We start from the raw sequence: 14,385 nt of genomic DNA on the forward strand, positions 1-14,385 counted from the left end.
ACTGCTCCCACGCAGTAGTAGCCTCTCAGCAGATTACACACCAAGTGTCCATCCCCGAGTAACTCAGGCCTAGCCTAAAACGTGATTTTCTCTGAGAAATTAGTGAATGAAATACTTTCAAAGATGGCGATCCATGCTAACAGCTCAGCACTGGGATTTTGGATTCCTCCTTTTGAGTTTAAATGAGGATTTACCCGCCCACACCTGAAGAGCTCGCTGTTCCCCGTTCCTGCCTGGCCACAGTGGCTGATGGGCAGCATTAATTATTATGCAAGGCAAATTGTCATCAGGAACCTGTACAACTTCCTTGTCTTTATATTAAGCTCAACTGGCACATCTTCAGTCGCATTCCTTTCATGAGGTTTGCACAGTCATTGAAACATGATAAACAACTCTGCCGTGCTCAAAAGTAAAATTCAGCTTTTCCACAGCTGTATTTGCTTTGCAGAGGAGGAAATGTTGCTGAGGAAAATGACAGCATATGTAGGTAGTTGGCTTTCAGAGGAGAGCCTCATGGAATGTTGCTCTAAACCCAGACATGGAATTACTACTGAGAGAAATGAGCTGGGAAGTAAGTATGGATGCATTCATGAGGTAGTCATTTTTTAATTCCGAGGATCAGGCAGATGAATTTTTGGTTGAATTCTTCTAGTTTTAAATAGTCAATGATACCATTACGATCCTTAAGAAACTTAGGCATCGCAGGTGCTACTGCATACAGTTAAGTACTAGAGCAAAGGCCCGTTACACAAATGCTATGCTTTTTTTTTTTTTAAAGAATCTGTTTATTTTGTTGTGCAGTCCTATCCATTAGGCATTTAGAGAGATTTATGTTTTATGGATTCCTCTTTTAGAATTTTAATTTCTCTCACTTATTTAAAAGACTGTCTTTGGACTCTGGGAAATGAGCAATGCAGATGTTTGCAATTGACAATTGTGTTTCGCTATTTAATGATTTCTTAAACAGTCCAGCATGTTTGTGGTGTGGTTCCACACCCATATAAACTCTCAGCCCTCCTCCTTTCTCTCCAAGGCTGAATGAAGGTTGCTGAGACTGCTGTGCCAGCTCTGGGCAAAGGGCAAGGCAGGAGATTTGGAGGACCTGTGCTGGGGTCCGCAGCTGGGGAAAAAGCACCCTCCCTGGGTGCTAATTCTGTGCAAAGAGGGCAGTGAAGTATGTATTCTACAAGGGAGCTGAAGGACTGAGACTGAAATGTTTGTGTGCACCGTGCATCCACCTGTCTTTGCTTTGAGTGGGGCAGCTCGGGCACCAGTAAGAGTTTGGCTGTGGCAGATGGGGTCTCAGCACAGAGCAACCGCAAAGCACCTGGGTGCTCAGTCAAGCCTGGATTATTTTCTGTGAGCACAGGACAGTCACCAGCTTGAAGTTAGACTGGTAAATCTCCTCCATAGCAGAGGCATAAATAAATAGTATGAGCATATACTACCTCAATTTTTTCCTTAGTTCGTTCTCAGGGTGTGTGGCTAGGTTCTGCTTCTTACATGGGACAGATGCAATTATAGGCAAGCCAAAATATCTGAAGAATTCATGCGTAAAACATTTAAATTATAGAGGAAGGTATTTTTCTTGTTATCACACTTGAAATAAGAGCAACGAAAGTCTGAACATTTTAGGAGTCCAAAACAATACTTTATATGCATTCTTTTGCCAGGCCTATGAATGCAAATACAAACTGTTTACTATTTCGACAGTTTTCTCCTTTTTCTAACTGGGATTTACTAAACTTTAATTTGCAAAATTGTGGCGTTTTCTTAAATAACTTCTACTTCTTAATTTGGCTGCCAAATGAGATTTCTCTAATTTCTTTAATTTCTGGAAATTTCATTCTGGTATCAATATTTGCCCTTCCTTGGCTGAAAAAAAGAATGCACTGAACTACAATCCATTCTGCAGCCTATTCAAGCTGTTACTTATATACTGTACTTCAAAGCATCTGAAACAAAATGATGGATTTCAGCAAATCTTCTATTTATCAGACATTTCTATTAACTGCAAATGTGTAGTGAGAAAGTACAGTAGTGGTTTAACATATCATCAAGATAGACAATGTTTGCGTGTACATGTTAATCTACATTTTTAGAAATTACAAATAAGACAGCTATGTGCACAGTACTTCAAAATGCAGTGAACTTCTTTTCCAGTTGCATTGACAATACCAGTTCCTTACACAGTTGAATCTGGTTAAAAGCTCTATTCCCAGTGTGATAAATGTGATGCTACAGGTACAACACTGACAGCAGAGATCATTAAGGCTCTGTTCTGATGAGTGTTTCTTTCTCTGTGCACACCTCCCTCCCGCTCCCTTCCTCTCCCAGTCCCTTCCACAAAAACACAACCGGTTTTTTTCAGGCAGAAGGAAAAGCTCATTGTCTCCGGAGTATTCAGGAAGAAAAGTTTATGATAAAAGATTTTAACCTGAAAGTAATGAAATATGTAATGAAATGCAGATTCATAGTAGTAGCGATACCTGATACTTATAAAGCTGTTTTAATTTTTTTTTTTTTTTTTTGGTATGGCAGAAGAAACCAGTATCCACATTCCATGGTGCTAAACACTCTACAACAGGTAGCACACGGAGAAAAGAGTCCAGACTGAAGATCACCCAGTCGTATCGGGTCTCAGCAGTCTTTGTGAATTCGAGGAAGAACCATCATCTCTATTTTTGAGATACAGGTGAGGCACAGAAAACGTAAATGCCTTGCTCAGAAACACACAGTGAAGCAATGGTAGACTTTGGGTCTGTTGGCTCTCCAGCCACTGATTTATTCGTTGGCCCATTCTGTCCTCTTAAACAACTAAGAGAAGAACTTCCGAGATAAAGAACAAGGGCCTGGTATTGCAGGGGAATCCGTGTCAAATGCACACTGCCTGATTCTGCACTACCTTTTGGCATCTGTGGTCACTTAAGTTTACATAAAGAGGGCCTAAAATGCCCTTACATCAAAATTGATTTGGTGTAAACAACTAATATATGTAGTTTAACAGAGAATCAGGCTCACAACAATTACTTTGTGGCATGCTGAGACTAGAATTAACTAGCTGTTTTAATTACTAATGAATTAAGGCTGATTCCTGTTTATATTAAGGCCTCTGTATCTTTCTATGACAGTGTAACTTTGTCTCAGTGCAAGTGAGACTCAGACTATTGAAAAAAATTACCTTTCAGTTCCCTTTGAAGTCAGTAATTTTAGTGGCCCTAAATGCATAAAATAACTGGAACCAAACAACCTATCTCTATACTATGGAATATTTACAAACAGATTGTAAAAGAACATAAATATAACCTGAGGGAAAACAAATTTTATGTTTGTTGAAGAAAAAAGTTAGATTAGATAGACTTGTTGCCTGGTCTTGAAGATGGAGAACACAGTAACACGCCTTTACATGCAGATAACTGGCTTGATGTTTGGAGGTTATGAGTATGCCCACGTAATTGTAGATGCTTATCAACTCTGGAGATCAAGTCATATTGTTATACCACTACAATAAAATAGAAGTAGAGTTATTTGGTATTCAAGTGTCAGACATATAGGGCAGTTAGCAGAAAGCTAGTGTGTGTTATGTTCAGAGGAGTAGGAAGATGACCTCAAGCTCAGTAAAATGCAACATGATCACAGATTTCTCCTATTATTATTGTAATTAAAGAGATATTATGTGTTGCTTTCTTAGAACGGGGTTCTTCAACTTTGCTCTCTGTAGCCAAGCATTATTTTAGACATTCTCTCCTCTCTCTAAACACTCTATTCTTAACAGTTTTGGTTTTAAAACCTTCATTTTTTAGACAACAGTTTAACATTTGCTGGCTGAGAATAAAACAATCCTTGCTCTATTCAAATTTAAGGCCCGGGTCCCCATGGGTTGCAGCACTTTTAAACTTATTTTTACTTCTAGTTAGAAGCAGATTTATTTTTTAAAGCTAATATGGAATTTGTTTGTGTAAATTAAAATAATTCCCTAGGCATCAGTGTGGCTATGATAATCACCCAGCTGAGGATCCAGCCTCCAAAACGTAACTCCAGTGGTTAGGAAATCTGTTTTGCATACAAGTCAAATAACAGCTGGATCACATGTGATGTTACATTTAGTTTCATTGGCAATTCAGAAAATATTTAGTAATAAATTTCATTGCTTCTATTCCCCATTTTCATATACAAATAAATCATCTTTTCTAAAACATTCTTTTTCTTTAGTAAGGCTTGTATTCATAGTCATATCAAAAGCGTTCGCTATTGGAGCAATCTTTCAGCTTGCTTTCTTTAGAGTTACCTTTACTATGAAATTCTACAGCATTCTAAACTTTAACGGTCATTAGCAACTCTGCACTTGAGTAAAGAATCACATTAAAAAAGTATAAGGTATAATATTTTCTTGTCCAAAACTAAGGCAAGATGAACAAAAGTAATGAGCTCATCTGATCTTCACCTAGCAAGCCTTGATTTTAGACAGTATTCAAAATACAAAGCCCAAGAGAGGATGTTGTCACAATGATTATTGCGCTTTGTCAGTGTCATGCTACAGGATTGGTTTTTCCTTTAGCAATATATCATTTCTTTTCCTGAAGACCACACAAAGTTATTGTACTCTGTAAAAGAAGAAAAGCACTTAAAGTTTTATGAAGTTATGACCTAGACAGAAGGACAAAAAAGCAAATTACCATTCTATGATTCAGCTATGTCATGATCTAATATTGTTTCAAAATTATTATTCTGTTATTTACGTTGGCATCATCTTCTGAACATCCGATGCGCTCTTTGGCATGCTACAAATTCAGCAGACGCACTGTCTTCTGGGCTTTACAGCTTCTTCTGACGAATGTACAACATTTGGAACAAAGCCGCTCTTGACACCTTCCCATCCATCTTGTATTGAGATTTCTCCTTTTTTTACAAGTTCATAGATGTCTCGTGTAAGAATTGTAAAGGACTCTTCAACATTTGTGGCATCTTTTGCTGAAGTTTCTATATATTTCATACCACAGTCAGATGACAGTTTTTCAGCTTCTTCTCTTGTAACCTCACGCTGTGACACTAAGTCACATTTGTGTCCTACTAACAGGAACACAATCTGAAAGGGCTGCACATGCATTTTTGCTTCCTCTAGCCAGTCTTTCACATGTTCAAAAGATCGTCGATTTGTGATGTCAAATACTAGTAAGCCACCCACAGAATTGCGATAGTAAGATCGTGTTATTGATCTGCGAAGGAAAAAAAAAGGAAAAAGATAAATTGAAATACATTTTCACTTTATTTGTAAATAGGTTACTTTTCCACGTGGCAATGTGTGCTTATCTACTATAACTTCATGAAATATCTTTGATTTTTAAAAACTAATTAGAATTTATTAATTGACCTTGTACACACAAGAATGTTGTTTTTTCTTTTTTTTTCTTACTTTCAAAAGTCACTTTCTAAACATTCTTGAAGCCAACATCTCCAGTGTGAATTTTGAATGCTGAATTATTCTGCAAAGTACTCTTTGTTAGCAAACTGCGGCACACGTTCACAGAACAGAACGTATTTGTCGAAACATTGTTAGTGTTGAAGTCTGAGTCCTTCAGTTTTATACAAACATGCACTTCACTTTGTTCTAATCACTTATTTCAAACTGAAATATGCAGGCAGATTTGAGAAATCTGAAGCCTAAGCTTGCCAAGGTACAAGCGTTTCCTTTTGTATTCCTTGCAGAAAAATTCTTTGATAGAAAAAATTGTACAGATAATCATAATTCTTTGTTCTTGCAGAAGTCAACAGGTAACCGACTAAGAACGAAAACTCCCTAAACAAAACCGTCCAAAAGTAACTGAGCTGGCCAAACACACACTTGTTACAGCCTTGCCAAGTAACACTTCTACCCCCAGTGTCTCTCTCACGCAGAGGTTCCAAAGCTCTTTATAATTGAATTTAATCCTTTTTGGCATGAGACTTCCTGGATTGGAAACAGATACTTTCTACTTTGAGCCCTCTGCATTCCAGAGCATGCACTGGAAGGAATTTTGGAAGAAGTAAAGTCTTCCTCTGGTTGAAAAGATTATTAATATGCTCTAGAAGAAGAAAAAAAAATGTTTGTTAGAATGTAGAGAGAGAAAGACAAAGAAACCAAAAAATGATTGCAAGTCTCTAATCATGACCAAGGGGAGGATGAAGAAGATGACTAGAGACATTTTAAAGGAACTGACAACCAGCACTCATTACCAACATAAATATATAGCTAGTGTATACATAAGTATTCTCTGGCTGAAATGAGATAAACAATCTCTATTAACAGTCATTATTTGAAATTACAGTTTAGCCAGTAATTAATTCCATGATTATGAAGAGGATGCAGCCTTGAAATTTTGGAATCAGAATGAACTGTACACAGTAATGTATCTTTCCAGAAGAGTAGCTCCCTCTGATTTTCAGTTCATCGCATTTCATGCAGTGTTTTATAACAATTTGAACATATAATTGTATAATTAGCAGCAGTAGTCATACTACAGATAGGTAAGTGCACAGCTAGATGAGGCTTAGGTTCCTTGGCATACATAAATTCATTTAGCCACAGCAAATCCATTTGAAATGGTTTTATTTAGATAACAGGGAGGGATTGTTTGCCTTAATGTTTAAATTAAAGAACTTTTCTACATTCCCAGCAATAGAGTCCATGCAGTATCTCTCTGAACAGTTTGAATATGAAGACAACGAGATCTTACCCTCAGATTAATTAAAATAGCCTGGATATGAAAAATTACACACGGTATCACAAATTTAAGACCATAAATGAGAGGTGTCACATTTTGTGAAGTATTAAATAAAGGTGCTGTAAAGATCCATTTCACATTTTCTCAAGCTTTTTTTTTGCTGTAGAGCAGCTGCAAACACAAATGAGTACATTAAAATAATTCAGGTGGTTCCAGAAAGAGCAAAAGTGGGTGACAAAGTGGGAATCAATTTGGAGAAGTGGAAGCAAATACAACTTATTTTCACTTAAAAAATGTTGAAAACAATTATGCCAAAGAAACGCATTAGCCGGGGAAGAAAGTAGGTTAGTATTGAAAATGCAGTGTGTCATTTACCAAGCATTTCTATATAGAACAATGTCATAGATATATGGAGTACTGAAAACAGCCCTTTATATGTTACTGGGCTCTTCCTCACAGCAGTCAGTACCCGTATCTGTTGTATAATAACTCACTTCTCCAGAGATATGCTAATTTACACTAGCTGATGATCTAAGCCATTATATTTAATTACGTGCATGTATGGCCTGTAACGGAGATGATTAAAAAGCATCTGTAACTTGGGGCTGTACATCACAAAAATTGGGTCATTTTTCTATAGTTTTGGTATGTATAATTTGAAATCAGTTTTCTCATTACAAAAAAGGGTTTATATACTAGAGATGCTCTTGAAAACAGTAACAAAAGAAAAAAGTAACACAAAAAGTTTTAAAGTTACATATGATACACTCATGTAATGTGATTGTCCAACTCTGAGAAAAGGATGATGTTCATTAAAATATGGTCTACAAATATTTGAATAATTTAACTATTAAGGTGAGTTATTATTTGCAGTTATATTTTAAAATAAAGTATTCCTGACAAATAAGACAAAATTTTGAACCCAAAAGTTTAAACCATCAAATGGGAAAAATGTCTGGGCATGTGAATATGGTAAGTTGTCCAACAAGATTTGAAACATCTTACAGATGAAAAATATTTGACTTAAATATGACAATCAGGGTAGATTAAGTATTAGACATATATGTTTAGTAGACAGCTTAGAGTTATTTGGAAAATGAACTGCGTCAAGTGGATGTACTTCTGGTCACTTGTGCCCTGTATCACACCTGGAAAAAATGAGAGAGCATTGACTTAGATGCTCTAGTAGGTCTCTCTGTTTTGGTTTGTTTTTTGCTTTGTAAAACTATGTGCAAGGGCAATTTTTACCTCTTATTAATATTGTTGCCAAAGATTATAGGACTTTTAAGTGCCTTCGATAAGGTTTAGGCAGAACCGTAACACCAACACCTGAAGTTGTGCTCCACTCAGCTGCGTATCTAACCCTGGTTCCTGAAGAGCTCCCTGGGGACCTGAGTGCTGTGCCTCTGCCCAGGCTGCGAGCTGCTCGGCGGGGACAGCCCGGCCGTCCCTCGTAGCTCAGGTCCAAGCTGAAAACAAACCATTGCTCCAGGTGAGTGCCCGGAACGGTTCTGCTTGGGAGGGCTTCCCAAGAGCACACCCGCACCCTCCGGTGGGTTCAAGCTGCTCTGAAAACGCAGAGGAACTTTCTTTTTTTAGCACAGTGGAGATACCTGTCTTTCACACAGATTCCTCATGCGCTGCTTCACAAGGCACAGGTCAGTGTTCACAGAGCCCAGGGTACAGAGGCTGCTGAAGGGATTTTCCTCAGAAGATGTAAAACTTTATAGACTTCACGGGCCATGTCAATGTACTGCACAACTTCACTGAAACGCTTGATGACGAGAGTGCATGGTAGCCAACAAAAGATAAGGAGGGCTGACAGTAAAAGGCTCTTCATGCAACAGCTGGTAGACTTGTAGATCTCCTTGGGAAAGACGTTCTGAATGCAAAGAGTTTATCTGTACTCCATGGAACACTGAACAAGTACTGAACAAGAGACTGAGTGAGCTTCAGTCTCCAGAAGTCCCTCAAGTTGAAAGTACAGACTAGCAGAGTACTCAGGAGAATTCAAAGACTCTATCAGAGACAAGATATCTGACTATGGACCACAGACTAAATCAGACTGGCCTTTCTTGTGTTCTTTCACAAGCAAGGAATCAACTGACATGATTTCGGTACCTAAAGGGGACCCACAAGAAAGCTGCAGAGGGATGTTCTACAAGGGCATGTAGTGATGGGACAAGGGGTAGTGGCTTTAAACTGAAAGAGGGGAAGATCCAGATTAGATATAAGGAAGAAATTCTTCATGGTGAGACACTGGAACGGGCTGCCCAGAGCAGCTGTGGGTGCCCCATCCCTGAAGTGTTCAAGGCCGGGTTGGATGGGTGTTTGAGCAATGTGGTGTAGTGGAAGGTGTCCCTGCCCATGGCAGGAGGATTGGAGCTGGATTATATTTAAGACCCCTTCCAACCCAAACCATTCTATGATTCTACATTTATACACACTTCGGCGCTGCAAGATCAGACTCTAAAAGCAAAATGAAGTTTTTAACTCCCTCATTGTTGTCACTTTTTGAACAGAAGGAAAAAAAACCCTAGGGTCCTGCAAGTTTTTCAAGTTAGGATGAGGAACTTGTGACAGGTCATGTTTGATGTAGTCCAACTTATTCACAAAGGATGTTCAAATTTCCACTTTGCAAATTGCCCCCTTATAGATCCTAAATTCTTGTTGAAAAGATGGCTTTTTGTGTAAACTTTGGTACAGGTAATGAATTACATTAAACTAACATTATGGAAGGGAGTGTGTTACTTGCAGCACCATGATTAATTTTCTGTGGGGAAGGAGGGAGAGAGGAATACTTTATTTAGAAGAAAGAGGGAAAGCCTTAAGATAGCGACAAGGTGGGACTAGGGTGAAAAAGTAATGGCCTTTTTCCTAAAACTGTGGAGACAGCATTGATGCCTGGCATCTCCTTCTAGAAAACTGCTCAGAGGAGGTGCTGGTTGGAAGTGGGAAGCAGAACTTCTTTCAGATTTAGAATCTGGAAAATCTGCCCATGACTTTGAATGAAAGAGGGACTGAACTCTTAAACCCACCCCTGCAATGTGTCTTCATTCACATGTCTTATCTCTCTGCCTAAAACACTGTTTTTCTTCTATTCCTTTGTGCCCAGTACTTCCCTGCTGCCTCCTCTCTCCGCTTCTCTTCCACAGAAGACTCTGAACCCGTCTGTAAGCGACAGCTCATGGAAGTGCCCAAACCAACGTGTCTGCCTGGGCCTTTCTTCAAGGTGCAAGCTGGTATTTCAGGAGGGTGTTGCCAGCTTCCCATGGCTACACAAAATGAAAGGAAACAACCCTCCTCGTTAATAAAGGTGACGGTAAGCCCTTGGTGACCAGAGCCTACATGTCTGTGCAGCTCCTGCTCTTACAGGCTGGAGTCTGTGTGTCACGCCAGCCACTGCTGATGGGCGTGCTACAGCCTCCCGTCAGTCCACACTAAATGTGTGAACTATCACACCATCTTCACCTGAGAGTAACAAAAATTGACGTAAGCATTATTGAAAAGATAATTCTTATTTTCTCTCCCACTCCATATACATAAATCAGAGATTACAAAGCTCTTTATCTATGCCGTTGTTGAATACGGACTGTCCTGGCATCCTCAAGACCATCCTAAGTATTTGTTTTCAGCAACAACACTTGTATGAATAATATTTTTGCTCGTTTTGTATAATGATTGGCACTTGTAATAAATGAAATGTAAATACAGATAAAGGCTTGGAGAAAATCAGTTCTTCCCTATTAGAATATGCTAAAAAGGTAAGATTGCGGTAAGTATTAAAAGGGAACCACAACACTTTGATGTTGAATGCTGTAAGGTTCCTCCAGATGGTTCTGTACTTGAAATTGCTGGAGGTGAGACTGCTCCTCGAGAAGTTATACGTTGTGATCTACAATAATGATACGTTAGAAAGCTTTTCCAAAGGATAGCTTTGAAGTCTTTAGTTTTAATTGGGAATGTTTGTTAAATGAAGATCCTAAGTTCTTTTGTAAATTATTACTTCCCACGCAGAGTATATGTTGGTTCCGCTAACTAATTCTGCCTAAACTACCATTATGGAAGGGGAAAATGCTGTTGAGAACAGAAGTCATACTCTTAGCTTAATCTAAACATTAGGTTAAAGATGTAAGACCCAAATTAATACTCTCAAGAAAAGCCTTGGTAAGATGATGGCCACTGAACAATTGTTTCTGAAAATGAATTAGAAGATTTATTAATCACATCAGACTATGGCTTTAGGGTGACTTTAAATCAGTCAGTCTTTCTTTCTCATTATGATCTTACTGATCTTTACCAGACGAACCAAAAGCTAATTTTGAAGACTTATTTTTATACTATGACTAAAGACTAGATTGTAATGGTATTAAATTTGAAAATACATATTGCTTACTCAAAAAGAATAATAAGGATAGTGTTTTATTTTCAAGTCCTGTGTTAGAAACAGAATGTATCTAATATCATAGTCTACTAAAAAGTGGATTAATATAACTGAGGCATCCCCACAATATTTTGCCCCTGTTTTATTGAAATGAATTCTCAATCTTAGTACCACGACCAAGCATTTTATAGCCTTGGAAGTTTCAGGATTTAAATATATTGTTGGATTTAAATACAGGAAAATTAAACAAACAAACAAACAAAATCATAGCAAAGTAGACAATGTGAAACACAGTCAAAGCAGCAGATTGGTCTAAATGACAACTAATCTTAAAACAGACAGAAACCTAGGGTGTACCCCTCCTGAATTTTTCCAAAACGATTTCTTCAAGAAAATAAGCGTTCTCTTTCAAGAGAGTGTTGTGGCAGGTGTGCCACACCTTACTTTTCCCCTGGGAATGTCCCTAATGCCAGGGACCAAAAGAAGGGGGTGGTTATGCAGCCAGAAGTTTGCCCCAGGGAGCTTTAAAGCCAGGTTTTACCTCCTCTAAAGTACCAATGCAAGTGAACCAGAGCAGAATTGGAAATCAGAACTGCAAACTGCTTGGTGTTCCACAAAATTAGATTACTTCTTGGAATAATTAGTTCTTCTCCAAGACCATCTTTGCTTGTGATCTGTAATCTTCTCCATTAGCAGAGAACAGAATGTGCAAGATTTAAACCTGTGGTGTGTAACTGAGTAAAATATTTGTCATTTACTTGACTAAGTGTAAAACAGACTATACAATAAATGCTACGATATTTGGTACACCAACTGATAAGAAACTCTTAGCAGAAAAACAAACACAGATGTTTAAAACTACTTCATTTTTTATCTTCTGGGTATTAGAAAAAACACAGACGTATACCAATGGTAAGTGTAAAAGCAACTGACTGCATGACTCATCACTGTATATCCCCTGAGCATTCCTGGGTCAAAGGATAGCTATCATTTGATGTAAAATGTATGCAAAACTCTCTTCATTTGCATTCCTTTCAGTCAAGTGCCTTGTCATTGGCTATCCCAGCTATTTGTCAGCAAATTCAAAATAAAGAGATTATACATTCTTAGTCATTTGTTACTTGTATTTTACATTCTTTGCTGGAATGCACAAGGAGGGTGAAAAATGCTACGAGCTTGCCATTATCACTGTTAATTTCTGTGCTAACCCTTCAGAAGCTTGTCTGCAAAAATACGTATAAAATTGTGACTCATGCAAGCCCAGGAAAGTTTTTTGTTGTTTAACTATAATGCTTGTAATTGAAAAAAAAGAAAGTGTTTGTGTCCCCTGCTAAGATAGTGAAATCCCACCTCTTCAGCTGAGTGCGAGAATCTGCACAACTGTTGCAGCAGAAGGCAGGGAACACAAAATAATCGATCCTGGCCAGTGAAGAGGCCCATTCCAACCCTGCTGCGAGCATCACGGTAACAAGTCTGTGGGTCAGGTACCACGTATCACAACAGACAGACGGGCACTCGCCTCCAACCCAAGTTCAAAGCTACCCAAGTCCAAGCTAAAATCCATTCACAACTTGCCTGAAGTGGCAAGCGCTACAGAAAGAGCAGAGCCACAAGCGTAGGTGAATGATAGTGCCAGATGTATGCTGGTGAATGACCGTGACTCTTTTGGGGCAGGAAAAGAGGGTAGTTTTCCTATCTATTTGTGACAGAGAGAGGAAAGCAGAAGATTTAATAGTGCAGCATTTGAGCTAGTTGAGCTACACTATAAATGACAGAGGTATTAGTGAAGGCTCCTGGCAACCATCAGTGCAGAGCAGGTGCAGAGGCGGATAAAACACTAACAAGGGACTGTAGCTGGCTGCCCAGTGGCTTCCACACTGCCAAGGCTGCACTGGTGCTCACCGCGCTGCTGTGCTGAGGGAGGATGAGCAGGGAGGTGGCCTGGTCCCTCCAGATTGCATGGGAGGGAGTGTTATGGTCAAGGAAAATACTGCAGGGGAGGATGAGTTCTGAGGTGATGACAAAGTAAGAAATATAGAGCGAAGCTGGGGCCTCCTGCTGAAAAGGAGGAAATAAAGGCAGAGGAGGGATTGGCACCCTAGGACCAGGGCTCCAGGGCAACTATTGGAGAGGGAAGGAGAAACACCACAAGGCCACTTGTTACCCCCTGCTGTGAGCTGGGAGGGGAAGGGCAGCTGTTCGCTGGTGGGTGCGAAGGGAAAGGGTGGGGAAGGAGGAAGCTCCTGGGTGTGGACTGGTGGGCACTGGGGTGAGAGGCACGGTGGGAAACAGGGGTGCTGGGCACGGGCAGGCAGTGGCGGTGAGGCTGGATGGCATTAGGGTGGGGGCTGTTCGGGGCACAGCGGTCAGCTGGGCGCAGAGTGAGCCGTGCTGGGGCGAAGGCAAAGCCCCTGTGCCAGGAGATGTGTTGGGCGCTGAGGCGCCTGGAGGGCGGCGGGGGTGCGGGGTGTGCCCGGGGGCCGGCGGGTCTGGGGGCGGACGGGAAGGGTGAAGGGTGGAGGGGAAGATCCCGGGTCCCGTACCTGAACCGCTCCTGCCCCGCCGTGTCCCAGAGCTGCAGCTTGACCCTCTTGCCGGGCTCGATCTCCACCAGCCGGGAGAAGAAGTCCACCCCCACGGTGGGGTCGGAGTGCAGCGGCCCCGGGAAGCGGCCCTCGGTGAAGCGGTGCAAGAGGCAGGACTTGCCCACGGTGGAGTCGCCCAGCACGATCAGCCGGAACTGGTAGATCCAAATCGCCGCGTCCATGGCGGCCCCGGCCTGGCCCGGCTCCGCCTTGGGGCTCTTCCTGGGGCTCCTGCGCGGCCGGAGCCTGCACCGCGCTCCGATCGCCCCAACGCCCGGCATCGGCGCAGCGGGCCGGCGGCGGCGGAGGCTGCGCGGGGCCCGGGGAGCCGCTCCCGCGGGTGCAGGACGGGGCCCCCGTGCCGGCCGCTCCAGGCGGGGCGGCGGCGGCAGGCGGGCGAGCCGAGGCCGGTGCCCCCGCCCCGCTCCCGGGGCGCCGCGCCGGGCTCCCGCTGGCTGCCCGGGCGGGGCGGGGCGGGCGGTGCCCGCGGGCGCTGTCCCTTCAGCACCGCGCCGCCCCGCTCCCGCCGCCGGGCCCCGGGCCCCGGCTCCGCGCCCCCGCCCGGCTGCCCCCGGCCCGCCCCGCCGCCCGCGGCGCGCTGGGGCCGCCTCTCCGCCCGCTCTGCGGTGGCGCGGCCGAGCCGCCCGCCGGGGCCTCCCACCATGCCGTCATGTGCGCGGCCAGACGGGCCCTCCCCCGCGGCGCGGCGCGGCGG

At 42.0% G+C, this 14,385-nt stretch overlaps 1 protein-coding gene across 1 annotated transcript; it reads right to left on the reverse strand.

Annotated features, from left to right (window-relative positions):
* Positions 1-1,662: 1,662 nt before the first annotated feature.
* Positions 1,663-13,951, reverse strand: RAB39A (RAB39A, member RAS oncogene family). Its single transcript, XM_065637912.1, has 2 exons — positions 13,629-13,951; positions 1,663-5,216 (listed from the first exon to the last, which is right to left on the reverse strand). The coding sequence occupies exons 1-2, from the start codon at positions 13,949-13,951 to the stop codon at positions 4,790-4,792; spliced, it is 750 nt and encodes a 249-aa protein (XP_065493984.1). The 3' UTR covers positions 1,663-4,789.
* Between the last annotated feature and the right edge of the window lie 434 nt (positions 13,952-14,385).

Source organism: Caloenas nicobarica, chromosome 1, assembly GCF_036013445.1.
Source record: "Caloenas nicobarica isolate bCalNic1 chromosome 1, bCalNic1.hap1, whole genome shotgun sequence".
Lineage (NCBI taxonomy): Eukaryota > Metazoa > Chordata > Aves > Columbiformes > Columbidae > Caloenas > Caloenas nicobarica.

Bases quoted from the DNA above. Each gene is read 5' to 3' on its own strand.
- RAB39A (XM_065637912.1), bottom strand. From the start codon at position 13,951: ATGCCGGGCGTTGGGGCGATCGGAGCGCGGTGCAGGCTCCGGCCGCGC. The intron at 5,217-13,628 runs GTACGGGACCCG...TTTCCTTCGCAG, and splicing joins GCGGGGCAGGAGCGGTTCAG to ATCAATAACACGATCTTACT.